Here is a 26,602-nt window from a genome sequence, read left to right as displayed (position 1 = left end):
GTCTATTGATACTAGATAGTGGAAAAGGGGTGGGATTAAATAAGCTTATGCTTCTTCCTGCTCCTTTTTGAACATGAACGTTATTTGGAGTTGTGGTTGCTCGTTTTCCTTTTGTTTTGCTTTGTTCATTTGTCTCTTTTAATTCTATTTTGTTGTACTTTTTCAACATGTTCAAAATAAAGATTCAATCAATCAATCAATCAATCAAAAATACATAAAAAATGAAAAATAAAGAAATGTCCAAATGGCATGCCTGTTCTTATCCCTGCACACAGGATGTCACATCACATCAAGCAGGTAACATTAATTTAATTTAATTTAATTTAATTTAATTTAATTTAATTTAATTTAATTTAATTTAATTTAATTTAATATGGGGTGGCATGATGGTTAACACTGTTGCCTAACACCAAGAAGGTCTTTCTGTGGAGTTTGTATGTTAACCCCATGTCTAAATAGGTACCTCAACTTCCTCACACAGTCCAAAGACAACCACTTAGTGGGGTAAGGTTAACAAGTGATTATAAGTTGCCCATAAGTATGAGTGCAAATGGTTGTCTGTCTCTCTGTGTTAGCTGCCACAGGTGCAGAGGTGCAGAGAATAACATCAAGATTGAAAGGGAACGTTTAGAAGATGGTAGTGAGACCTGCTATGAATTGTGTTTTGCAGATGGTGCGACAGACAAATTGACTGATTTTTAGATTTCTTGTAAATAAAATGAGAAATAAGAAAAACAATGCCCAAAACTGCCAGCTCTAACTCCGGGCAGACTGCTCTTTAGACTCCGCCTACGCCTGACTTATAGCCAATCAATATGCAGCGAAGGGGGGAGGGCGGGAAAACAGTAACTTCCGCCTGTGGTTCTCCGTGTCTGTTGTTATGAACGATTGAAGCAGAGAAGCAGTTTTATGTTAGTATTATTTAGCCGCTTTATTGAGCTAATTATGGCTTTGTAACATCTGTACGTAAGTTTGAACTAAAATTGAAATTTAAATCTGAGCTAGCAAGTCTGAGCAGCTTAAAGGAGGTGTGGAGAGCAGTTAGCTAGTCTTAAAGTACAGTTTCATTTTGTGTTTAAAGAAATGTGGATAAATTGTGCCTTAAATGAAGTGAATATATCTTAGTGCCGTTGCTTTTTTGACTGCCTTTACTGGTAAATTACTGTTAGCTGTGATCACTAATTCATCGATATAAAAGGACGTTTTCATGTATCAAGGAGCAGCCAATTTTACAAACCGTAAATACTATTTCTTTAATCAGCAGCAGTAAACGAGTATTTCTGGCAGAAGCGCCTGAAAAGTTAAGGATTCCGTCTATAGGCAGAGTTGTTAATTAATGTAGATAAAATGTCCCCTTGAAATATCTGCTCTTATTTCCATGTATAGATTTTAACTGCAGGAGGGTCCACTGAAGCTGGTTCAGCGTTTCTTTGGGTTTCATGTAGAGAAGTTAAGAGACTGAACTCATAAACACTTACATGGGATGGCCCGCTGTGTTTGAGCAGGCAGCTAAAATAAAGACTGGAGGTGTAAGAAGTTAGGGAGTAACCTGCAGGTTTCTGGGTTGAGATTTTTGTACAGGATTCCTGATTTTTAAAAATCACATAAATACAATAAATCTAATTAGTGACTTCAATAAACTAAAAAAGTTTGAATCATGCATGCCCCTAATACACAGTGAGTGTCGACAAACTGAAGAATATTCTTGTACTGTACACTGAAAGAAAGGGAAATACTTGGACACGTTTTTCTTTATATGTTTGTGTACAATTTTATGAACTTGTCCACCCCACTTCAGCGCAGATTGCATGTATCTGATGAGCTTAAAGCAGTCTGACACCACTGAAATGTGGATAACCAAGATCATATAAATATTACATTCAATAAAATTGGTCAGAGGACACAAATCCTCTTTTTGGGGACATCCAGGATAATACTCTGCCGAATCAAATATGTGGTGTCACCCACTATTGCAAGGGATCAAAAGAAAGATCAGGAGCATGTTTATAAGGGCTATCCCTTGGCCAGCTATTCTCCTATTATTCTTGTGACTAGATGTGCCACTAAATCCAGATGTTTCACCTTAGCAGATAACTGTAGTCATGAAGCAGCTGCCCCCGGACACTGTGCGTCTGCTGTCCAGCTCCCAGGTCATTACGTCTGTGGTGAATGTTGTCAAAGAGCTGATCGAGAATTCCCTGGATGCTGGAGCTTCAAGCATTGATGTTAAACTGGTAAAGTACTTAATTACAGCTAATGTTACAGGGGAAAAAAATTAATTTATTTAAAAACCTTGATTCATGCAGAAGCAAATGCAGTAACCAGTCTGATTTCCTCCAGTTAATTACCCCTGTTAGTGTATTTTACTTGAATTTATTATCATATTTATTTAACATTAATGATGCAATGATTATGAATAATGATGTGAGTGAAAATAAATCATTAATATTAGAGCATTTTGACTGCTGCTGCAGTCACTCTTCAGATCATAACAGCTTTGAGTTTGATTTCCCTTCATGTTGCACTACTTTTATTGACATTTTAGGAAAATTTTGGCCTGGACCGCGTAGAGGTTCGTGATAATGGGCAAGGAATCAAAACTGTAGATACTCCTGTGATGGCTGTGAGACATTTCACCTCAAAGATCTGCAGACATGAAGACCTGGAGCATCTGGAAACGTACGGCTTCAGAGGGGAGGCGCTGGGTTCCATTTGCGCCGTGGCTGAGGTGTTCTATTAAAACTCAAACACTCGTGCTGTGTAAATTACAGCCGCTGACACCTCAATGTGGCTAAACTGAAGTTTTGTGTCATTTCCCTTCAGGTGGCTGTTACCACAAAGACAGAGGAGGATGAAATCAGCACCCAGTACACAATGGACTTGACAGGGAAAATTGTTTCCCAGAAGCCGTCTCATTTAGGTCAAGGTACGGCACAGACAGCAGAGCAACAAGGAAAACTTCCTTTTTAAAAAATATCTAAAAAACGAAAATTAAGTTGCTTCAGATATGAGGGCAGAATTTATTTTAATCCCGGTGAACAGGAAACTTAATATTGATGTTTACAAAATCAGCCAGCAGACACATTATAAACAGTGCTGTTCGTGAATTATTATTGGAAAAATAGAAGTGTTTTACTTTTATGGAAATATGAATATAAAAATTTAAAAACATCAAACACCACCCATCACAAAAGTTCTTAAATAGGTTAGCTCAATAAGAAAAATTAAAATGAAATATGACAAACCAAAAATTGTTCAGTAAGGTAAACGCTATAGAGAAGAGCAAAGGTCAGGAAAAATTGGAGTATAATAAAGAAAGATAAAAATAAATAATAATAATACATTGATTGTATGGAGGACCAAAATTTAAAAAAAAAAAAAAAAACTTTCTCCTTATTCTCCTCTCTGTTTAACTTCCAGTTTATTTTGAAATTAATTGATTAGTGCATTTATTGATTAACTTGATTATATTTGCTTTAGAAAAATAAAATAGAAGTAATTCAAGTGTATTTATTTCTCTATTTTCTTTTTAATCTTCTTTTAAGGATTTCTTCTTCGTTATGTGTAACAAAAAGAAAAATAAATAGGGAAATCTATAAAAATAGGAAATAATAAATCAGTGATGCTATCACACAAGTACACTTGTTTATTTTGTGTTAAATTGGAAAATGCAAGTCTGCATCCATAACTGTGCAAAACATAGTAGATTTACTATTACACAAATACTCTGTTTAGTTACTCTATTTATTGTTTAATTGTATAAAGTGTCCTTTAATGATGGAATAATAAAACAGGAATATAAATCAATGGACGAGTTTAATAAAGGTAAAAAAAATACAAGAACAAGTGAAAACAAATGTCAGTTTACATCAGTTTTTAAGCTTACTTTAGATATAATTTTTAGGCTATTTTTGGTGTGTTAATACATTTAGTATTTTATTTATGTACATACTTTTAATTTTTGCAATTTTTTTGTCTGCCATATTATCAACTCTAATTGTTGCATGAAAATATAATTTTAGGTCACCTACTCTGTTCTGTTTCTTTTGCAGGGACGACAGTGAGTGTAATGAAACTTTTTAAGAACCTTCCAGTGAGACGTCAGTGTTTCTCTTCTAACAAGAAGTGCAAAGAGGAGCTGAAGAAGGTGCAGGATCTGCTGATGGCCTACGCCATTATCAAACCGGAGCTGAGACTCATGCTCGTTCACAATAAGGTCAGTAACTCGTCCACACAACTTAAGAAGAGAAATAAACATTACTTATATACAACCTTTAAAAACAAAGTGCTAGTACATACAGGCAAGGCAGAGCACACACCAGATATTAAAGTAATTTAAAAAAAAGCCACAAAAAATGCAAATAAAAATACAACGAAAAAGAAAGATTGATGAAAGAAGAAAAACAGCAACATAGATTTATATACCAAGACAAATTAAAACTGTTAAGTAAAGAAGCTTAATAAAATAAATAAAAAATAACAGAATAAAATAGGTCTAAATAAGATAAGATAAGATAGGATAACTCTTTATTGTCATTTCACAGTCATACATAATACAATAGTACAATGAAATTGAAAACACAACACAACACAAATAGAAGAATAAGTGTATGCTTATTGCACATTGTTATTATTGCACCTTATTATTATTACAATTAAATAGAAAAAAGAAAGATGTATTTAATGAATAAAAATCAAAATATAATGCAATAAAGAACTTAAGGTATTGTATTGTAGTAAGCTTGTCCAATAAGTGGTGCAGATGGTGGTAGAGGGTGGTATTTGACTCCTCCATCTGCTGATGGAGGAATCCAATTTGAAGCTTGATTCAAACAGCAAACTTATGAATTCTGAAGTAACATGGATCCATTCCCATAGCAGGCAGTTCAAAACTAAGACCACAGAAATAGTAACATTGCACTTTTCCCTAATAGTCACACCATATTACTCTTTACTGCTTTACTGGAGATTAATGTCACACGCAAGTTTGGCCAGGAAGTGATTAAGATGCTTATACAAGTAAAGATAGAGATGAGTATCAGTCATATTCCACTGTGGTTACAAAAAAAACACAACACCTTTGTATACAAACACCCTGATTTAAAGCTTTAGCTTGATGCAACCACTAGGTGTCCGCCTTAGCCTTCAGATGACATTCCCTTTAGCTGAAAATCCCCTTCAGTTTTTTATATATTAATATGGCATGTATGTGTGATGGGACTATAGATGCAACTAGCTGCTGTATCTGCAGCTCTTTCACTTTATTTGTGACCATGTATAGAGTGTGAGAGTGGTTGTGTGTGTCAGAGAGACCATGTTTACATATCTTAGTGGTGACCAAAAATTGGAAGTCTACTATGCTTGTGGGGACCAACAGCCCTTATGGGGACAAAATCCCCATAAGTCCCCATAAGTTTGAAGGCATTTTTGAGACTCAAAATGTGGTTTTAGTGTCAGGGTTAGAATTAGGTTACGGTTAGGTGTAGGCTAAGTGTTAGGATTAGGCATTCATTTTTTGATGGTTAGGGTAAGTGGCTAGGGAAAGCATTATGTCAATTAGATGTCCCCACAAAGATATGAAAACACAGCATGTGTGTGTTCTCTGTGTTGTTGTTTACCTTTTTTATACACAGGTCTCTATTGATAAAGAGTTCTCTTTCTCAGTAAGACAGACTGATTAAATTAAGGATTTGAAAATAAATGTACTGTTTTGTAGCCATCTTGATAACACTGACATGTATCAAGACTCTGAAAACCTCTTTAGGATTACTGTTAGATACTGTTAGATTGTCAGTTAGTTAAGTTGTCTTCACTATTTTGATTAATGCCATTACTATCACTCCTCCTACTGTATCTGGGGGGTGCAAAGACAATGCAATGCATTAAGTAATGTGTTTTAGTTTTAATGCACAAGTGTATTTTTTTATTGAGTAGTATATTGGTCCATTTTGGGGGATTAACAAAAATCAAACAAAAAATTTATTAAATACTGGAAGAGAGAGCCAAGTAATAAAGCCATTAAACTCTTTTTTCCATCCAGATTTCCTTACAGCTGTAAGATGTTCGGGCATCTTTTGCCCTTTGTCCTTGTGGTTGTGTCCTCAGATGTGTAAACGGACAATTACAGGAAAATATCGAGGAGCTTGGCCGACCTGTTTGAAGACAGAAATTGTCTCTGGCCTCCTGCTGGTTTCTTGTCAGTGCTAATGCGAGTCGGTGAGCTGTGAAATTGTTAACGTGTGATGGAAAATCTTCATTTAGCTTCTACAGGCGCTCCAGAAACACTAAAGATTTTATCAAGGCGAGAAAGACGAACCGAAACACTGCAAGACTAGTGAACATTTTCTACATTTAGGTTGATAAAAATTTCACTCATTAATAAATAAACTTAAAATAAAAACATGCAAAAGAATATATTTGTTTCCAGTAAGGTTCAAACAGCCGAGTTTAAACAGAAACAGCTCAAGCTTTGATTAATTGCCTTATTATTTTTTATGTTCATCCTTTTTGGTTCTAGTAATGTCAGAAAATCTTAACGTATCTCTTTTGAATGACTTATTTTGTACGATTTATTGTACTTTTTCTTAAAGAGAAAGAAAAGAGATTTTGATCCGTGTTGGCTTCAAGGTACATAAATAAGTAAAATAGTCCAAAACCAAAAGATACAAAAGAAATGGTGACATAGAATAAATGAAACTAATAAAAACGTCACATCTGAGAAACTCGAACTCAATCTTTTGTTCTGAAATGTTTGATTGAGAATCTTTAAACAGGATTAGATGATGTACAATAAAACCTGCAGACATTTTACAAATACTTGTGATGCAACAGTCTGTCAGATGGTGATCAAAATAGTATAATTAATGCAACTAATTGCTGAAACAAAACCTCTGTGAATGACAAACACACAACCCTTAAATTGTTAGACAACATGTCTAACAATTTAAGGGGAGCATGTTCTGCATATTTGAGGATCCCTTTTAGTGGTAAATGTCATTAAGTGAGAGAGCTCTAATATTTGTTTGATTGATTGATTTGTTTGGTAGCAAGATTACTTAAACATTTATGAAGAAATTTGCTTAAAATTTCGACCAGAAGTGGGGCTTTTGGAGTCAATCTGGATCTGAGTTCAGGGATTTTTTGGAAGGTCTGTTTTACCTGTGCAGTTAATTGAATTTTAATTTCAGCTATATTTTTACCCTCCACCTTTTACTGAAAGAAGGTAATATAGATCAAAACATTATTGTGCTACATTCAGTTTTCCAATCATTTTCTCGCTTTAGCTTTTAGCACATCCGTTTCCTTTACTTTTCCCCTGATCACAAAATTCCAGATTCACTCCCTGCCACATTCCCACTAGCCTGCAGCAGATTTACTGCATTCATGTAGTGCTGAGTTTATTTAGTTGAATTACAATTAAAGCTCATGGAAGTCTAATAATAATATATTAATGCTTTTATTTATTTTTCAAAGTTTAATAAATCCACTGTTGTTTTCTGAGAATGATTGTGTTAAATAATCATAATATCGATTCTCATTTCATTCCTAGTACAAAGGCTCTGACGTTTTTGTATGCCTTTCCCTGCACTGTCTGTGTCTTATCAGGGTTATTGTCTCACTCTTATCTACGGCTGTTTTGTTTTTGGGTTTTTTTGCATTAAGAAAAATTACTGTAATTGCCAGAGTTACCAAAATAATTGTGATTGATATTTACTTTAATCAGGCAGCAGCCCTGATTGCAAAATACTTTGCGTCATCACTTCACAAATGCATATAACATTTAATTAAAAAAAAACATGTGAAATGTCATCTTGATTTTCTCAAGAAAACTCACAAATTAATCCAGACCCAGGGACTGAATTCATGCCTGGTCTGGGGGCAATTTACAGCCTTGAAGCCACAGTGCCTCTGGATGCTGCTGCAAGAAAAATGTTACCAAGTGCATCCATGAACATTACAGCATGATGTAGCAGACATCATTGTTTGGGCTTGCAGGGAATGCTATAGTTCAAATTACTTTAAGAGCAAACATCGATGCTCTGAGAGGCGTGAATCCCTAACATGTGTTGCCGTTTGTTTGGCTCTTTTAGCAAATGGTAGCAATTTGATTGTTGGATGAGTTTGACTAACACAAGCTTAACTGAACATAAATAACATGTGTACTTAAGTAATATATCATCTTTCACAATGTCTAATGTCATTTAATTAACTGTGAAGAGATGGATCATAAATAAACACTGACCTAACAACAGTTATTAATTCTCATTAGTTATATTCAGGTTGCATGTTTTCCAGCGTGAAAAACTGAAAAGTAAAAAGAAGTCATTTTGTGGGATATTTGGTTTTAGACCAGAGACGTGTTTGGTCTTTTTTTATATAATTTAGAAGTGTACCATTTTAGATATTTAGTAATTTATTCCCCAAATTTGGAAAGGCCTGTGTTGCAGTAAAAAAAAAAAAAAAGGTGACCATTTTTAAATAAAGTAAGATAACATGGAGAAATAGAGTAAAATACTATTTCAACTATTTCAAAACATAAAATGTCCCAAAAGACAAGAAGATTTTTTTTAAGTAAAAATGTAAATAAAACATCAAAAAAGAAATAAAAACACAAGAAAAAAAATCAGAATACATAGTTTAGTAAGTCTAGCAAAATAAAACATCTTAATTGAGAACTAAAGGGGACAATAAAATATGATTTAAAAAATATTAAAAAATGGCTTAAATAGGCAGCACGGTGGCACGGTGGTTAGCACTGTTGCCGCACAGCAAGAAGGTCCTGAGTTCAATTCCAACATCAGGCGGGGTCTTTCTGTGTGGAGTTTGCATGTTCTCCCCGTGTTTGCGTGGGTTCTCTCCGGGTACTCCGGCTTCCCCCCACCGTCCAAAGACATGCAGCTTGTGGGGATAGGTTAATTGGATAATCCAAATTGCCACTAGGTGTGAATGTGCGAATGAATGTGAGTGCAAATGGTTGTCTGTCCCTGTGTGTTGGCCCTGCGACGGACTGGCGACCTGTCCAGGGTGTACCCTGCCTCTCGCCCTATGACAGCTGGGATAGGCTCCAGCGCCCCCCGCGACCCTGAAAAAGGATAAGCGGAAGCGAATGGATGGATGGATGGCTTAAATAGGTAAAAGTATGACAACATGGAACAAAACTCTTGGTTCTCATATGTAGAATCATGTAAGAGTTAGTATTTTTAATGTATGATGACAATATGTCGGAAAAATATGATCCAAAAAGCACTATATGCAGTTTTTGGACCAGGATGTTTTTCTTTTTTGGAGCTTTGCCTCTGTACACATTACATTGTATGAAGGGAAAATGGGGATTTAAGAAAAGTATTGGAACAGGTGAGGCCTATTCCCTCATTATTTCATGACAGTCCAAAAAGACCAAATATCTGAAAGTATTCTAAGTGCTTGCATTTGGTAGCTTTTTACTGAAACTGCCAATATGAGATCCAATGAGATGCTAGTGAATGAAGTCATCGATAGGCTGAAAAACCAAAATCCATCTATTAGAGAGAACAAAAGCTATAGAAGTGGCTTAAAAAGAACTAATACACCAGCCAGCCCAGCAACACCGAAAAGGCTGAAAGATTACAGAAGACAAGTGTGGTTGAGCACAGAATAATTTCTATGGTTAAGAAATACAATTTCATAACATTGTACGAAGTCAAGAAGGTTAGATGAGGAGGTGGATGTATCATTTGACACAAAGTCAAAGTCTACAATCAAGAGATGTTTTCATGGATGGAAATACAGAGGGTTCACAATAAAGTGTAAACCAGTGGTTACACTCAAGACAAGGAAATAAATAAAAAGTAAATTAAAAAGAAATATTGCATGTTCCTGTAGTAGTGGAGCAGAGTCCTGGAGAAAGTGCTGCTTTCTGTGAATAGAGTGGTCAGGAGTATCCGCAATGCAGAAGAGTTTGTTGTGTGATCTCCTGTTCACCACAACTCCAAATTTAAGCTATTTTTACTTGTTTCATTACATAGACATTTTCGTCTCTTACCCATCAGGCACCCCAACACAAATACAGCTGACTGTGGCTGCGATTTGGGTGATTATAATGCCTGAGTTAAGTTGCTGATCGCAGCTGCGGACTTGACCTCTGCTTCGGTTTCAGGCTGCAGCCAGTTTGTACACAGAAGTGTGTAGGCGGTGCAGGTCAGGGAAGGGAGCACACGACCACCATATAGCTTTCATAGAAATCAATTTGGAGTTCGTCAGGGGAGGGTACTGAACCCATTTTGTGCAATCAGCACTTAGTTGCCCCCTATCCTTTATCTCCAGCTCTGCCATTTGGCTTGTGTCATGTTTCATAGTTTCTTCAGGAACTGTTTACAGGAGTTATCCGTTTATAGGTGCCAACTTTAATTTAATATCTGAGACACGTCCTGCAACACAGTGTGTGCTTTTAGAAATCAACACCCAGGAGATAAATTCACTGGTAGACACATACTGATGTTAACATATTTTGCACCTAAAATATTTTCTGAACTGTGGTGCTGCTAAAAATACAGCATTGAGTTTTTTTCTTGATTACTTATTTGAAAAATTTACACATTTAGAAATTTATGTGGGGAAATCTTTTTAAATTTATTTATTTTTTTAAATTTTTGTCCAAGCTTTAATTACTACATTATGTTAAACGTTTTCACAGCATTAGGGGGTTTATACAGTGTGATTGTCGATGAAACTTGCTTTTTGGTACAGTGGACCTATTTTGCTTTTCCTTCTTTTTCTGTCTTTTCCAACTACCATTGGACAACCTGCAACTTGGCCCTGCAAGACTAAATTAACTACGAATTCCTGTTTCATTACTCTTTATTGTTTGGCTATATTGTTATGTGCATATATGTGTATTTTACCAAAGGTTCCTTTGTTTCTTCTTTTCCTACGTTTTTTCTGACCTTTTTGAGCCTCAGCCCTGACAAAAATTCAGTTTTATAGGAAAGACCAAAACACAGACTATAGCACTTAAAAAATATCAAAACACTTTAAAAATGTGTCACATCGAAAATTAAATTGTCAAAGCTAATAAATAAAAACTGTAATAACCTTGACGAGGACTCATTGAGGTGGACGGGTGTCATTTCGTTCCAGGTGGTCCTTTGGCAGAAGGCCAAAGTGGCCGATAACAGAAGCGCCCTCCTCGCCACGCTGGGGCCCGGTGCTATTGCCAACTTGATCCCTTGCCACCATCACCAGGAGCAACCGGAGGTTAGTTAAGGGGAAGCTGTAGAAACTGGAGAAAAGCTGAGCGATTCTGCAAGATGAACACAAACGGTTGTTAACCCTTTTGTGTCCCAAATTCACATTTTAATATTGCAACAAAAGAGACGGCATGAAGTGCACAGAACCCTGACGGACGATTGTCATGAGTTCAGATCTGCACACTGCCCCTGTCCCGCCTCAAGCGCACACATCTACTCATTGCTAGAACCTCATGCTGTTTCTCCTGTGGCCCCGTTGCCCTTCATTACGCAGACGTTTGTGTTCGAAAAGCACAATTTCCCCTCGCTCACCTTGAAAGCTTGATGTCAACAAACACATCCTGAGATCCAGATCAGTTAAAATATTGTGTAACATTGCAGCATGCATAACAGGACTTCTTAGAGTCAGTGTTGCTAATGTTATGCAACACTAGCGCTCAAAAACCTAAGAAAATATTTGAAAACAAGTTAAAAATAACCAGATCTGCACTGGTGATGATTAATGATTACGACCTTAGGACCTTATGCTTAGCTGCCAATACTACATTTAATGCCTGGATATGATGGATAATTTCTGCAGAGCAAATGGGAGCATGCACGTTATACTCGATTGTGAGCTAATAACCTCATCATGAACGCCTGGGCTCAAGCCAGCAAATGTGGTCAGTTGGTGGCTGGCCAACAATTTCTTTGCCCTTTTCTCTTGAGTTCTTTCCTGATGAGGGCTGAGTGATTTTTGTTAGCTAAGCTTTGCTCTGCAGATTGTAATTGAATTACCGTCGAGCTGTAACTTTCTGCTTGGTCACGGTAGGTGTCATGTGGCTCCTACCTGCTGTCAGGCTCCAAACTAATCTATTCTGACAGATATGGAGCAGCCCTTTTCACCCTGTTTCTCTCTCATTTTCCCCTTTGTTGTTGTTATTTTCCTGCTTGGTGCCCGGTTATGAGAACAACCTTTCACCTTTTCCTCTTACTCCCCGTAGCAATGAAAGGGAACTTTTCTCCACCTTGTCCCTAAGAACAAAGCTTCAGTGATCAAGGGGACCGGGTTGACAATTTCTCCAGCCTCGCTAGGGGAGAGCTGTAAGAGCTGTTCCTCTGCAGAACAAAATGTGACACTCGCTTTTTGCCAGCTTGACTACACATAGCCGAGGCCCTTTAGGGCCAGAGGTGCCATTCGTACACTCATAAAGTGACCCTAATGAGCAGAAATGGAGAAACGCATGTGTGCCCTGACCTGAAACAGCAGTTCATTTATTAACTTCATTGGCGTGCGCTGCTGCTAATAATGAGCCTGAGACCATGTGGAAACAAGCATAGCTGTTGACTCCTCGCGATCTGCTGAACATTAATAGTTTTCCATAATTTCTTACTAGCTTGCATTCATAATGGAGTTTTAAGTACAGTTGTTGAGGTTTATGCTGAGTCGTCGATTTTAGCTCATTAGGACCTCCTCTGGCATGATTTTGGGTGAAAGGTCATCATGTATGATGCTGAGTTTTAATGGGAAAATGCTGAACACCAAAAACAGGCCTGCATGTAGAAGAGGGAACTTTGGTCCTCTTTTATGAGTCTGATCATTTTAACCCGTAAAATATCATAACCTTAATATATGGACAACAGAATTGTGCAGAATTAGAGAGAGACGAAATGGAAATGTGGCTTTAGTGCTCCTCTGCCACAGTGTGAGGAGAGACTTTATGAAAAGTGAAGCCAATGTCTTAAACCTGGTTGGTCTTACCTTCACCTGGCCACAAGCAATAGATGGCTGAAAGAATAAGATGGCAAAAGTGAGCTTCTTCTGAAGGGAACTCAGAGTAGAGTCACTGCTCCTCCGCACTGAAAAGAGCCAGATGGCATCTGACCAGTTAGCATTGTAAACCCCCTTTAAGTGAGGTGTTTTGTAACATGTCCAAACTGGTATAAGATCTTGGGGCAGACCAGTGATACACTGGAGAGATTATGTATCTCATCTAATAATAATATTAATGGATTGCATTTATATAGCGCTTTTTGGGACCCTTCAATACCACTATTCATTCACTGGTGAAGGCAGCTACAGTTGTAGCCTGGGGGCAGACTGACAGAGGCGAGGCTGCCATATCGCGCCATCGGCCCCTCTGGCCATCATCAGTAGGCAGTAGGTGAAGTGTCTTGCCCAAGGACACAACGACCGAGACTGTCTGAGCCGGGGCTTGAACCGGCAACCTTCCGATTACAAGACGAACACCCAACTCTTGAGCCACGATCGCCCTCATCTGGCATGGGAACATCTCCATATCACCTTGAAAGAGCTTGGGGAGGTAATGGGAAGAGCAAGATCTTTATTTAGACTGCTGTACATCCTATACAAGCGGTGGAAAATAGATGAATGATGTTATAGTGCTTTTGTTTCTTTTTGGATTTTTATTCCTGTTTGACTTATTTCTAGTTTTTAATGCATGGCATGCCTTTTCTTATTAGCCTTCTTTGTGTTGGATAACTAATTTTTCTTTTTCTCAGATTCTTTTGGAGGGCTTTTTCCCAAAGCCTGGAGCTGATTACTCCTCTACGAGCACATCTAACCCTGACAAAACATTTATATTTGTCAACAACCGGCCAGTCCAGCACAAAGAAATAATGAAGGTAAACTCATTTTGAATAAAACAATCAATAAATACATTTTTATGGATTAAAAACTTTTTGTTTATTTGTTTCTCTGCAAATTTTATTTTTTTGTGATTGGCCATCAGCTGTTGCGTCAGCACTATACTGCTCAGTATGCAGACGACCAAGCCAGAAATCGATATCCCACCCTTATGCTTAAAATTTCTGTTCCACCTTCATCGGTGGACGTTAATCTGACACCAGACAAGACTCAGGTTCTTCTTCATAACAAGGTAACCACAAAGCTCAAACTTAATCAAAGTGAGTTGTAGTTTATTTGTTTGGCTGTAGAGATTCCTGAGAAAGGAAATTGACCTTTTGTCATCTGTTTTTTAGGAGACTGTATTGACTGCAATAGAGGCATTGCTGGTTTCTCTCTATGGATTTCGGCCTAACGCTGATCTCCCAGCTGACAAACACCTCAGCTCTGAGCCATTTCCTTCGCCATCTAGTCCTTTGCAGGCTGACAGTGAACGAAATGCAGAGAATAGTCACAGCAATGATAGCGTCCCCAGAGATGGACCCAAACAATCGAGTGCTGACACCTCGCTGGACCGCCAGGCCTCAAACTGCAGCTCCTCTTCTTCTATAGCAGATGACTGGATTGTAAACCAGATTCCAGCTGATCTTGAGTCTAACTTTTCTCTTTATGATGATGAAATGTCTCAGACGGTGACAAAGCCAGCAAGCAAATCCCCGGAGAGACTTGTGGACAATAAAATGACAGCTGCAACTATAAGCAAAGTCCAAATTTCAGCTGAGGACTGGAGCCGGGGGACCGCTCTTACTGACCCGGTATCAGGAGAACCCCTGCAGCCTGTCATAATTCATCGACCTACAAAGCAGAATCACTCTGTCCCAGATGAGGCCATGAGTGAGAGCAGCTCAAGCAAAAAGACATTAAATGCCATCACGGAGAAGCGAGCTGCCCTGACAGCCTATGACATGATCAGCAACCGCACCATGAGGGCACCGCTGTCTCCTGTCACTATTTTTGAGAAGGAAGCCAGAGCTGAGGTCCTGAGAGAGAAACCCACAGCCAGCCTGCAGGACATCAGCGTCGCTATCCATGAGAGGTGGAAAAATCTGAGGGAGGAAGACCGTAAGAAGTGAGTTTCCAGACCTTCACCTTTCTGAGTTTCCATCTCTTGTTATTTGCAAGGCAGAGATGGAAGAGAGGAAAGTCTGACCTGCCATTTGCATGTGAGAGGCCTGCTGTGGAAATTTTATTGATACGAGCTGTATTTCTAATTTCCACACAACTTTGCCTAATAGTGGGTGAGGTAACATAGATTTCCGTAGTGCAACAGGTATTCCTAATGATGATATGTCCCCTCTTGGTCTGTCCAGAGGGTCACATCTCATTTCTATTTAAATTTGGCAAATTAAAGCTTCAAGTTTGTTTTCTCTTTCCATGCATATCAACTAAACACAGGCATTAACTACTGATTTAATTTATACTCACTGATATAAACTCCTATTCACTCAATTTTAATTAGAGACCATTTCTAGACTCGCACATGTCCCTTTGTCCACTTAAAAATCTCACCTACACTTACACCGCATAAGTGGCATGAGGACTGACACATAGTTGGCTAGTCAAGGGCAGACTTGGCGCAGCACACATGGAGGTAATGAGCATTTGTGTTTGACCCCGGCTCCCCTCAGAGTCAAAGGATTGGCATTAATGAAGGTTAGATGAGGACGGATATGTTAAAATAAATAAACAGAAAAAAAAGCAAATGTTTAGTTTTATTCTTGAATTTGAAAGGATAATGCACAAAAAGATGAAAAAATTGCCTTAGCTCTTACCTCTCTTTGCAGTCCTTGGCCAGTTATGCGCATTATTTAATAAGTTATAAAATATAAATACCTGTCAGCAAGATACAAGATATAAGAAGATAGTCTCATTAAATATTCATCCAAAAAGGGTTAAAATACTTGCACACTACATTTCCAAAAGTATTCACTCATCCAAATCATTGAATTCATGTGTTCCAGTCACTTCCATGGCCACAGGTGTATAAAATCAAGCAGACTGCTTCTGAAAACATTTGTGAAAGAATGGGTCGCTCTTAGGAGCTCAGTGAATTTTAGCTTGGTACCACGATAGGATGTAACCTGTGCTACAAGTCCAGTCGTGAAATTGCCTCGCTACTAAATAATACACAGTAATCTGTTAGTGGTATTATAAGAAAGTGGAAGTGATTGGGAACAGCAGCAACTCAGCCACAAAGTGGTAGAAAACATAAAACCATAGAGCAGATGCTGAGGGGCATAAAGCACTGAGGTTACCAACTTTCTACCAAGTCAAACGCTACAGACCTCCAAACTTCATATGGCCTTCAGATTAGCTCGTCTGCCTTGACATGTGCATAGAGGGCTTTATGGAAAAGGTTTTCATGGCTAAGGAGCTGCAGCCAAGCCTTACATCACCAAACACAAGTGTCAGATGCAATGCTGTAAAGCACGGTACCACTGGACTCTAAAGCATTGGAGACACGTTCTCTGTAGTGATGAACGCTTCTCTGTCTGGCAGTCTGATGGATGAGTCTTGGTTTGCTGGTTGCCAGGAGACGGTACTTGTCTGACTGGCATTGTGTCAAGTGTAAAGTTTGGTAGAGGGGGTGATTATGGTGTGAGGTTGTTTTTCAGGAGTTGGGCTCAGCCCCATAGTTCCAGTGAAAAGAACTCTTAATGCTTCATAATACCAAGACATTTTGGACGATTTCGTGCTCCCAACTTTGTGGGAATAGTTTGGAGATGGTCCCTTCCTGCTCCAACATGACTGCACACCAGTGCACAAAGCAAGGTCCATAAAGACATGGGTGACTGACTTTGGTGAGGAAGAACTTGACTGGCCTGCACAGAGTCTTGACTTCAACCCAATAGAACACCTTTGGGGTGAATAAGAGCGGAGACTGAGCCAGGCCTTCTCAACCAACATCAGTGTCTTACCACACAAATGTGTTTCTGGAAGAATTTCCAAAAATTCCAGTAAACACTCCTAAACCTTATGAAAAACCTTCCCCGAAGGGTTGAAGTTGTTATCTTAGCAATGAAAGGCCCACATTATTATAAACTTTGTGGATTAAGAATGAGATGCCATTCAGGTGTATATGCGTGTGAAGGTACACAAGCAAATACTTTTGGAAATAAAATGTGCATATACATTTAAAAAAATTCCCCACTTGCCCTCCGGGTGCTCTTTGTTTGTCCTTCAATCTCAGTTCCTCTACCAGGGGCTTGGGGACTTGAGTGTCTAGGGCAGTATCTTTACTGTTCCTGGGACTATGCTTTTTTTGGACATCTCATTCCTGGAATCTGTTGGAGCCACTCTCCCAGTTTGGGGGTCACTCTCCCATTCATTTTCCTCCTTAACTGGAGTTGCATTCAAAGTATCTTTCCAACAGTTCCCTATTGTCATCCCATGCCAGCTTATGCCATAGCCTTGTTCCAAAAGCACACTTTTCATCAGTATATCCTGGTTCCTGACCCAGACCTTATTAATCCGGGTGATGCCTGAGCTAGCGTGGCTTCAGTTACAAGTCTCTTATCATGTTCCAAAGTAACCTTGAGTAGCATGGCAGGTCCTAGCCTGGGGAACCCTTACTGGATGCATTCCCTGGCCGGGATTTAAACCCTTAAGCTATTATTGACCTATTGTTCCAGTGACGGTAATATTGGTAGAATAGTTTGTCATCCTCCTGGCTCAAGGTTTGCATTAAACGTGTGCAGTACTTTTCAGTCATTTGTCAATTTGTCATTAGTGACTTAGAAACTGTCCCAGATGCACTCGTACATGTCAGAATTTGATTTCTAACTGCTGAGCTACTACATTACACTGTGTTGCAAACATTTGAACCCAATTATGTAAGATTGCTGCATACCAATTTAAAGTAATTGCAAGGTTGGAAAGTGTGCATCAGCAGATTATAGGATCTTTTAATAAGGTATGGAAGAGCATATGGAAAATGACATCTGTTCAGACTTGTGTTTCACTGTACTGCTGTCTTAACCGTGAAATAAGATAACTCTGCACCTTTCACTTAAGTGGCACGCTAACATGAATTTGTGAAACATGCTATTTAAATAATGAGGTGGTAAAGCATCAGACCAAATGCTCAGATGCAGTATATGGAAATAGGAGTTGATAAAATTACTATTTTGTTAAGGAAAGCACCCAATGTACCCTGGTGTCAACTTCTCAACATGATCTTTGGGAACAAAGTGGTACTCATGATGTAATTTATAACCCCATTAAAAAAAATCCTTGAGATGCTGTGTACATTGTAAAGAAAAGCGGATTACAATGATTTGCAAAAATATACATCATTTGAATGATGTGACAAGCAACAAAAAAACGACTTAGTGTGTTATGCTAAAAAAAAGGAAATACAATTTTTTTTAATGAAATATCTCAGAGCTGGTTAGGTGAATTCCTAATGTCATTGGTAATAAAAAGAGCATCCTGGAGAAGCTAAGTTTTTCAGAAGATCGGAGCTGCTCTGTAAGAATGTGTGGGCGAAAACCTTTTCTTAGCATTTATTTTGGGCTTTCATCGCTTACAGTATGTGGTATTTCTCAAAGACTGAGAGAGAGGCTGGGATCCTAAAGAAGCTGACTGTTTGACCAGTTCACCACTCTTTAAATGATTGTGTAGGCAAATAGTTCAAGAATTAATTTTCTTCTTGAGAGAAAATCTCCTCCCGAGAGAGATCATAGGTCATTTTTATCTTATTTTTATCTTTATATGGATAAATTTTAACTGACTTTTATGGAAGAAGTGGTGAACTGTGTTCACTGACCCTGTTTTTTACTGAGCATGTGCAGTGATTTCCACCACACGTCTGATTTTAATGATGTACTTTCCAAAGGCTGAATACTGTGAACATTCGGTACTGGTTTTTTAGTTTTGCTACTTGCAGAGATTTCACTATATCCGGCTGAAAGCTCCAGCTGCTGAAGTGTTGAATCTGGCACACAAAGTACAAAATATTCAGATTGACAGAGCACAGTTTTTGAGCTTTTTACAGTCTGTTATGTTAGTTTTGCAGCCTTTTTTCAGATAAAGACATTATCTACAACCTGCTTTATAACAGCAAAGTAGTGTTTCTTTGTAACCACAGTAAATTGTTTAATATCAAAAACTGAGACAGAATATTGTTCAAATTGCACTTATTCTTCTCTGTTTTGTAAATGAATGGTTCAGAATCCAGACTTCATTACATGTACAGCTGTTCCAGATAATGATTTTACTGGTCTGGCCAGCTTGAGATTAAACTGGCTTGGTTTGGTCATGAGCAGAATGAGTCTGACATCCCTGCTCTGCATTTCCATCTTTTATGATATTATTAACTGTATATGACCAAAAAAGGGTTTTTGTTGTTGTTGTTGTTGTTTTCATCAAGAAAAGTTATTTCTAATTAGTTGAACTCATGAACAATCTGTAGATACTCCCTTAAATACTTCTGAAAGACCTGTCTGCTCAGGGATGCTTTTAAAAAACAAACAGAACAACAAAAAACAACCCAGTCAGGCTAGTCCTGTACCTCATTAGTTGTGAGATACTCCACCACCTCTTTTACAGTCTTCTGTTTGCCCCATCCCAACTTTTCAATGTTTGACATGTTTTTCCACTATGTTCAACTAAAAATACACGTTTATGCTGATCTCATTTCATTCTCTTTGTTTCATTTATGCACACTTTTTAGAAAAGAGGTTTTGATTTAATAGCAGAAACAGCCATAACTACCATTACAAGGCTTGGTTTAACTCTGCAGGTATGAAGAGAAGGCAAAAAAACACCTGGAACATCATGAACAAAGGACTAAGTTGGCCTCAGCTGAGGGCCCCAGAGAGCCTGGTGTGAGGAGCCATATGCAGGGTCAGAAACGTAAGGCCCCGCTGTCCAACCAGCAGCTGCTGGATGAGCTCTTCGCCGCTCAGCCTCAGAAGAAGATGAAGAACCCTGCTCCTAAGCCCTCACAGCCCCTCCCCTGCAGCGTGGCTGCCCTGCGGCTGCAGCTTCAGCGCCTCTCATCCCAGAGCAGCGCAGCGCCGCAGGGCCTCCGTCTTGTAAACCGGCTGGCCTCTCAGAGCGCCTGGGTCATTTTATGTGGTCAGAGGCTCATGTTGTTAAACCCATTTCGAGTGGAGGAAGCTTTGCTGTTTAAGAGACTTCTAGAGAATAATATACTTCCAGCAGCGAGTCTGCAGAACCCTATACAGTTAACAGATGGGTAACGTATCACTCACGTTTCACTAGCAAAGTGCACAGCCACTTTCTTTGTATAAATGTATGCACATATATGAGAGCTAAGTACGAAAGAAGCATTTTTACCTTTGTTTTTTGTATGTATGTTAAAATCCTCTTTTTCTCTTTTTTAGAAGCCTTGGAGGGGCTGAATACACAGAGGCTTTGTGCAGCATGGAGAAACAAAGCCCGGAGCTGAATGGAGCCGCCTTCTTTTCTGATCCTAGGCTTGTGGCAAATGGTTTTAAAGTCAAACTCACTCCAGGTACAAAGAATAAATCCAGGAAAAGTTGCTTGACATTATTTTATGAGGATATTACCCCAGAAAACCACTCAGGTACTCTGGCTTCTGTTAAAAAGAGAGATTAATTTTATTCTTTGAACAGCTTGGAAGAAAAAAATAAACCAACACATATCAACTTTAAGCTTTCATCAGGGTCTGACAAATCCAATCAGCCTGAAATAAATACCACTCCTGGCAATCTACCTACATAACCCATAGAGGGTGCTAAAAATAAAAGCAGAAGCTCCACAGAATTCAAATTACAAGAACAAATCATGAGGATGATGATAAAATTCAATAATATTAATCTCCAGGCTACATGAGGAAAATGTAAATATTGCAAACAAAAAGTCCACTAAGTAAACAAGTTGTGTGCAAGAAGTTTCTTGTTTTGTGACTCATGCTTTTGTTAATGTCATAGTTCAGCAGTTAGAAATGTCAAACCTACAGTCCCCGTAACGGGATTACAGGCAATTATGTCTGACAGAGTTTCTCTGTGTCGGATTAGCTGCGGGTAAAATGAAAAACACCCAGTCTTTCACAAGGTTGTTTATCATGTTAAACAATAAATTCTCAATTCTAGTGTTTTTGTTTTTTAAGAGTTTTCAGTAGTAACCTCCAAATGTTCATTTTAAACTTGCCAAAATTACTGATTGATTACTTAACTTTATGCATTTCAACAATGAAAAGGGTGAAGAATTTGTGAGATATTGTGGTAAATGTTAACAGCCAAATAATGCAGTAATCTTGGTATAAGTAAAATCCTTCTAGAATCAAGTCTCAGCACTTGGAAGTGGTCCTGATATTCAAATAGTATCTAAACTAATTTTCAGTGGTCACTGAGACCTAACAATAATGTTTTTAAAAGTTTTTTCCTTCCCTGTGGAAGTTTTATTTCTACCACCACCTTTTCTGTTGTAGAAACCTCACATTTTAGTTTCTATTCAGGTATGTTTGAGTGCCTCTCTTAATGTGTCTGATATAAATACTGAAAATACTTCATCAAAAACATAATTGTGTTTACTTCAGTTCAATTCATTCTGGATTTTAAATTCGAGCCAGTGAAGAGAAGCCAGTATAGGAGAATAATTCTTTCTCTTTCTAGTCCCTGTCAGTACTCTTGCTAAAGCATTTTGGATCAACTAAAGGCTTTTTAGGAAGCTTTCAGGACATCCTGATAATAATGAGTTATAGTAGTCCAGCCTAAAAGTAATCAATGCATTGACTAGTTTTTCACCCTTACTCTGCGACAGAAAGCAGTCCTACATGTTTGTTTATTATGAACTTTGAAGGACATATCCTGATCAAAAGTGACTCCAGGGTTCTTCACGGTGTTACTGGAAGCCAAGGAAATACTATCCATTGGTTTTAATCAAGTATCGGCTTAAAATCTTGTTTCTAAGCTTTTCTGGGTCGAGAACAATAACCTCAATTTTATCTCATTGTAGAAGCAGAAAATTTGAGGTCATCCAGGTCTTTATATCTTTAAAACATTCCTGCAGCTTAACTAATTGGTGTGTGTTATCTAGCGTCATAGATGGATAAAGTTGGGTATCATCTGCATAGTAATGAAATTGTATGCTGTGCCTTCTAATTATACTGTTTACATTACACAGATAGATTCTGTGTAATGTAAACAGAATTGGTCCTAGAACCCTGTGGAACTCCATAATTAACCTTAGTGTGTGAAGAAGACTCTCTGTTTAGCTTGAGTTGCTGAGACAGCTGGGTCAAATGATAGCTTTAATTAGTGAATTACTAAAGGTCTGTAGTAAGTAATCCAGTAATAGATGGACTGATCATATTTAAGACTAAAACAGTAATTAATGGTAGGACTTCTTTGGGCAGTCTTGTAGAAATGGGGTCTAGGAGACACGTTGATGATTAGGAGAAAGTAATCACTGAAGTTAACTCAGAAAAATGAATCAGAGAGAAATGGTTTACCATACATCTATGAGATGGTTACAAATAATTTAATCTCTAATGGCTAAAATGTTATTTGTGAATAAATTCATGAAGAGCTCTGACTCTTTGTCAGCCTGGCTACAGTGGTGAAAAAACCTAGGGTTCTTATTTTCTTCAATCTGATGAATAGTAAGATGTTCTAGCTTTATGGAGGATTTTATTGTAGTGCAACAAACTATTTTTCCAAACTAAATGATGATCTTCTAAATTAGTAAGATGCCATTTCCACTCCAGCTTAAAAGTTATCTGGTTTAAGGTGCACATTTGAGAGTTATACCAGAGGGTCAGTTACTTCTGATTTGAGGCTTTCTTTTATAAAAGCATCCCTTTGTCATTGTCATTGGGGAGAGTTTCCTGGCCAAGACAAACAACAGTACAGTCAATGGTGGTTGCGTAGACTAGTAAGGCACACAAAAATACATAATAGTATACCAAATGTGTACTACAAGCATACTAAATGTAAAGGCCATAAACTGCAAAATACAAAAACTACCAAAATCTATGAGTAATCTTATTGACACTGAAAACATCAGTGTAAGTCTTTATATTGGGGCAAAAAACAGGGTTATTAATATTCAAGAAAAACAATTGGCTGAATATTACTTTAGCTTCTGCCTCCACGTCACCTAAACTCACCTTAAATTCCTTAAGTAAGACCAGCTCCTAAAATGTTGCTCGTCAAGAGTTGCTCCCTGCTGGCTATTGGAAAGACTGCAGGTTTAAGGCATGTCAGTGTTGACTTTACTTTTTAGACACAGAATGTTTATATTTTATTTTATATCCAGGCTGTAGTTCAAATCTATGGGGTCTTGTTTAAGGCAGTAGATGAATTTAGCATCAGCACCAAGCCCAACTTTACAGTTCAAAATATTGTTTTGAACTGTAAATCATTCAGAGCTACTCTAATAGCGACCGAGAATAAAAATGTGGACCTGTAAATGAGCGAAAGAAATGAGACTATTAAATAAGACTTCGAGGATTTATCCCAGCAAATGTTTAAACATGATGTCAGAGTAAAGTAGAATGACTTCCTCAGTTGAACCTCGTTCATCCATGCTTTGATGTTACCTCTTCAATATTTGCCTGCAGAGGGTATACAATGTCCTGTGAGTATTGGTTGTTTTTGTTGCTGGAATGGTTCACCTCAGTTGACATTGGCTCTCTGCCCGACAGCGTGGTCTCACAGTAGGTTTGTACCCCAGTGTGCAGGTGATGAGAATGGTTGCCCTTTAAAAAATTCCAGGAATTTTCATTTGGCACTGCCAGCCTCTGTGGGTGTGCTTGGACTGAAGGCAGCGGTGCATGTAAGATGTTTTCAGTGCACGAAATCTGCTGAGTTTCTTTTGCTTTTGTTATATTCTTGAAAATATCCTCCAAAACTTGTGTATAATTTTTCTGATATTTTAAATTAAATCTGAATATAAAGTAAATGTGTTACTGCCGTAGGTAATTTTATTGTTTTAAGCTATTATTTTCATATAAATATTTAATAGAATAGAGAATGATTTGAACCCTGCAGTATTTCTCTGCACAGATATTTCAAATTGTCCCTGGCTCTCTGGGTTTGTTCTTTTTTTTTCTTTTTTTTTACCATCCAAAGTTGTGTATTAAAAATAATAAATTGTGCATGATTCGCAGTATTTCCTCGTGAAATGAGAAGCCATCATTCTTCCACCCTACAAGACAGCTTCCTTCCAGTCTGCTGGGGCTTCTATTAGTCATTTAACACTCCATTTGGCCCTCTGCTTGTTTGACTTGGTCAACAGTTCGGCTGTAAACCACAATATTTATTTATTATTCTTTCCTGGAGATAGTACTAGCGTCTGGAGTATATTAATCCTTGTTTTCTGCTTATTTTGGCCAGGCGCCACATCAGCCGAGAGACATCTGGAAGTGACAGCAATGGCAGACTGCGTGCCTTTCCTCGGTGTGGAGGACCTCAGGGAGATCCTGACTGCAGTTCTTCACAAGAAAGCCAGAACTGTGCGGGAGTGTAGGCCATTGAAAGTCACAAACTATCTACAAGTGAGAGCTGCTCTGAGTACAAAATGAACACAGCATCACGGTGATATTTTTGCTGTTTAATTTAATTCGAATTTTTTCCCTCACAGGGTGAAGCAGTCCGACTTACCCGGCAGCTGCCTACAAATTTATCTAGAGAAGATGTGAAGGAAACCCTCCTGCGGATGGAACAGCAGCTGGGTGGCGCCAACCACACCTGCATCCATGGACGCCCTTTTCTTCAGCACCTAACTGACGTTCCTACGACAGAACAGGAAGTGAAGGCTTTGCTGAGACCTTTAGAGCTCTAACAAACTGACAATATCATTAAAATTGCTTTTTCATTATAATGTAGATGAGTGTTGTCAATTTGTTATAACCAGAATACATAAAATAAATATATTTTTCCCAATTTCTGGGCTTTGGGCAATCATGAAATGTGTTTTTTGAAACTTGTATTGTTGGTTTTGTTAATAACAAGATTTGATTAGACTCAGAACTGCTATAAAAAGAAATTCAGCATATAATGTGGTCTCTGATTTCCACAGAGCCTCAAAAAAATTGGGTGATGCTTTGGTGGAAGAATCGAGATTAGACTGGCTCAGAAGTTCTTGATGACAGGTAAACAGGGAATGTTCTCACAATATCAAAACTCTTTTTGTATAAGGCTGTAAACATGTTTATGCTGTTATGTTGGACATTTTAACATGGGAGTCTATGGAATTGACTCACTTTGGAAATAATAATAATGATTGATTGCATTTATATAGCGCTTTTCGAGACCCTCAAAGCGCTTTACAATTCCACTATTCATTCATTCTCACACTGGTGGAGGCAAGCTACTGTTGTAGCCACAGCTGCCCTGGCAGAGGCGAGGCTGCCACATCGCGCCATCGGCCCCTCTGGCCATCACCAGTAGGCGGTAGGTGAAGTGTCTTGCCCAAGTACACAACGACCGAAACTGTCCAAGATTAGCTTGAACCGGCAACCTTCCGATTGCAAGACGAACTGCCAACTCTTGAGCCACAATCGGCCAGGGGAGTCAATGAATGGCATTGACTCCCAAAGTGAGTCTGAAGTGGCTGTTAGGGGTTTGGCCAATTCCCATAACAACCACAATTCCATGTTGACCTAAATTTCATCTCTGGAGTTTGGTGTTCATCAGACCAGCTGATATGTTTCCAAGTTGGTTAAAAGCAAATTGTCATCCACTGTCTTTGGGTGGGTTAGCAAAACCAACAACAGAACAACAAAAACACCACATTAAAAACACACAAAATGTAAAAGCCCAGCATTGTAACAATATTGAAGGGTTAAGAATATTTGAAATATAAGTTAAATCATGACAATCAGTACAAGACAGCTATTATGTTATCTTTAGCCAAAACTGAGGAGGCTCTCTTTCAAAACTACACCGTCCAATCACCGCAGATACCATAGTCCTAAGGCGGGATTCACATTAAAATATCTTAGACCAAAGAACTTTGTATGGGGTTACTTCATGGTCTAAGGAGCTTGGAAAGGGTGTTACTTCATGCATTGCTGCATTGAACCGCTTTGCACTTAAAAGTTGTAAAAAGTAAATCAACTTTGAAGCAAATGAAATCACACTTATTTAAATGGTTCAGCACATCCAAAAGCTAGTCAAACACTGTTATGAAAATATCCTGACAGAGAAAAGTTGTTGCTTGCACAATTAGGAATCAAATTAAAGAAGTTGATCATTGCCATGAATAATCAGCTTGGTGTGCATCAAGTTGGTAACAGGCAGCTAGCTAGACTAATGCTAACTGCTTGGTTTTTGCACTATTATGATCGGACGTGATTTTTGTCTAGGGGTGTTTCCACTGAGATGAGAATTTAAAAACAAACCACTTAAGAAGCTTATAAAGTATATTAATGTAATGTCTTTGCAAAGAGGAACTATCATGTGTTACTTATATATTATAAATTTGATGGATGGAACTAAACAAATTGGTGACTGATAGATACAAAAAAATACATAGTGCCTGAAAAATTGAGAGATGGATGAATAGTTAAAAGATAGATAGCATTATATTTGTGAATAGTATAAAGTGGGTGATGGATGGATGGATACATGGATAGTACACGATAGATAGATGATAGCTAGATGAATAGTACCAGATAGAAAGTATCGGATATATCTATGGATGGATGGATAGATGAATAGATAGATCGATACATATGGTATCTGATGTACAGATT

The 26,602-nt window shown here is 38.2% G+C and overlaps 1 protein-coding gene across 6 annotated transcripts; it reads left to right on the top strand.

Annotated features, from left to right (window-relative positions):
- The first annotated feature begins 799 nt into the window (after positions 1-799).
- pms1 (PMS1 homolog 1, mismatch repair system component) lies at positions 800-24,795 on the top strand. Of its 6 annotated transcripts, none has more exons than XM_086266281.1 (13): positions 800-911; positions 2,088-2,234; positions 2,546-2,728; positions 2,824-2,926; positions 4,053-4,216; positions 11,116-11,232; positions 13,728-13,850; positions 13,958-14,104; positions 14,208-14,980; positions 19,655-20,113; positions 20,262-20,392; positions 24,240-24,400; positions 24,487-24,795. In XM_086266281.1, the coding sequence occupies exons 2-13, from the start codon at positions 2,103-2,105 to the stop codon at positions 24,685-24,687; spliced, it is 2,694 nt and encodes an 897-aa protein (XP_086122407.1). In that variant the 5' UTR covers positions 800-911; positions 2,088-2,102; the 3' UTR covers positions 24,688-24,795. The 6 variants fall into 6 exon arrangements, with proteins under 6 accessions (XP_086122407.1, XP_086122409.1, XP_086122408.1 ...); XM_086266283.1 differs by having other exon boundaries at positions 838-911; positions 2,091-2,234; XM_086266282.1 differs by having other exon boundaries at positions 861-962.
- The last annotated feature ends 1,807 nt before the right edge of the window (positions 24,796-26,602 follow it).

This window comes from Aulonocara sp. 'chitande type north' Nkhata Bay, linkage group LG16 (genome assembly GCF_057382095.1).
Source record: "Aulonocara sp. 'chitande type north' Nkhata Bay isolate Kocher_YH1m ecotype deep benthic linkage group LG16, A_spYH_male_GT1.1, whole genome shotgun sequence".
NCBI classification, from domain to species: Eukaryota; Metazoa; Chordata; class Actinopteri; order Cichliformes; family Cichlidae; genus Aulonocara; species Aulonocara sp. 'chitande type north' Nkhata Bay.
Note: the sequence above shows the minus strand (reverse complement) of the source record. Positions and strands in the feature narration are given on the sequence as shown.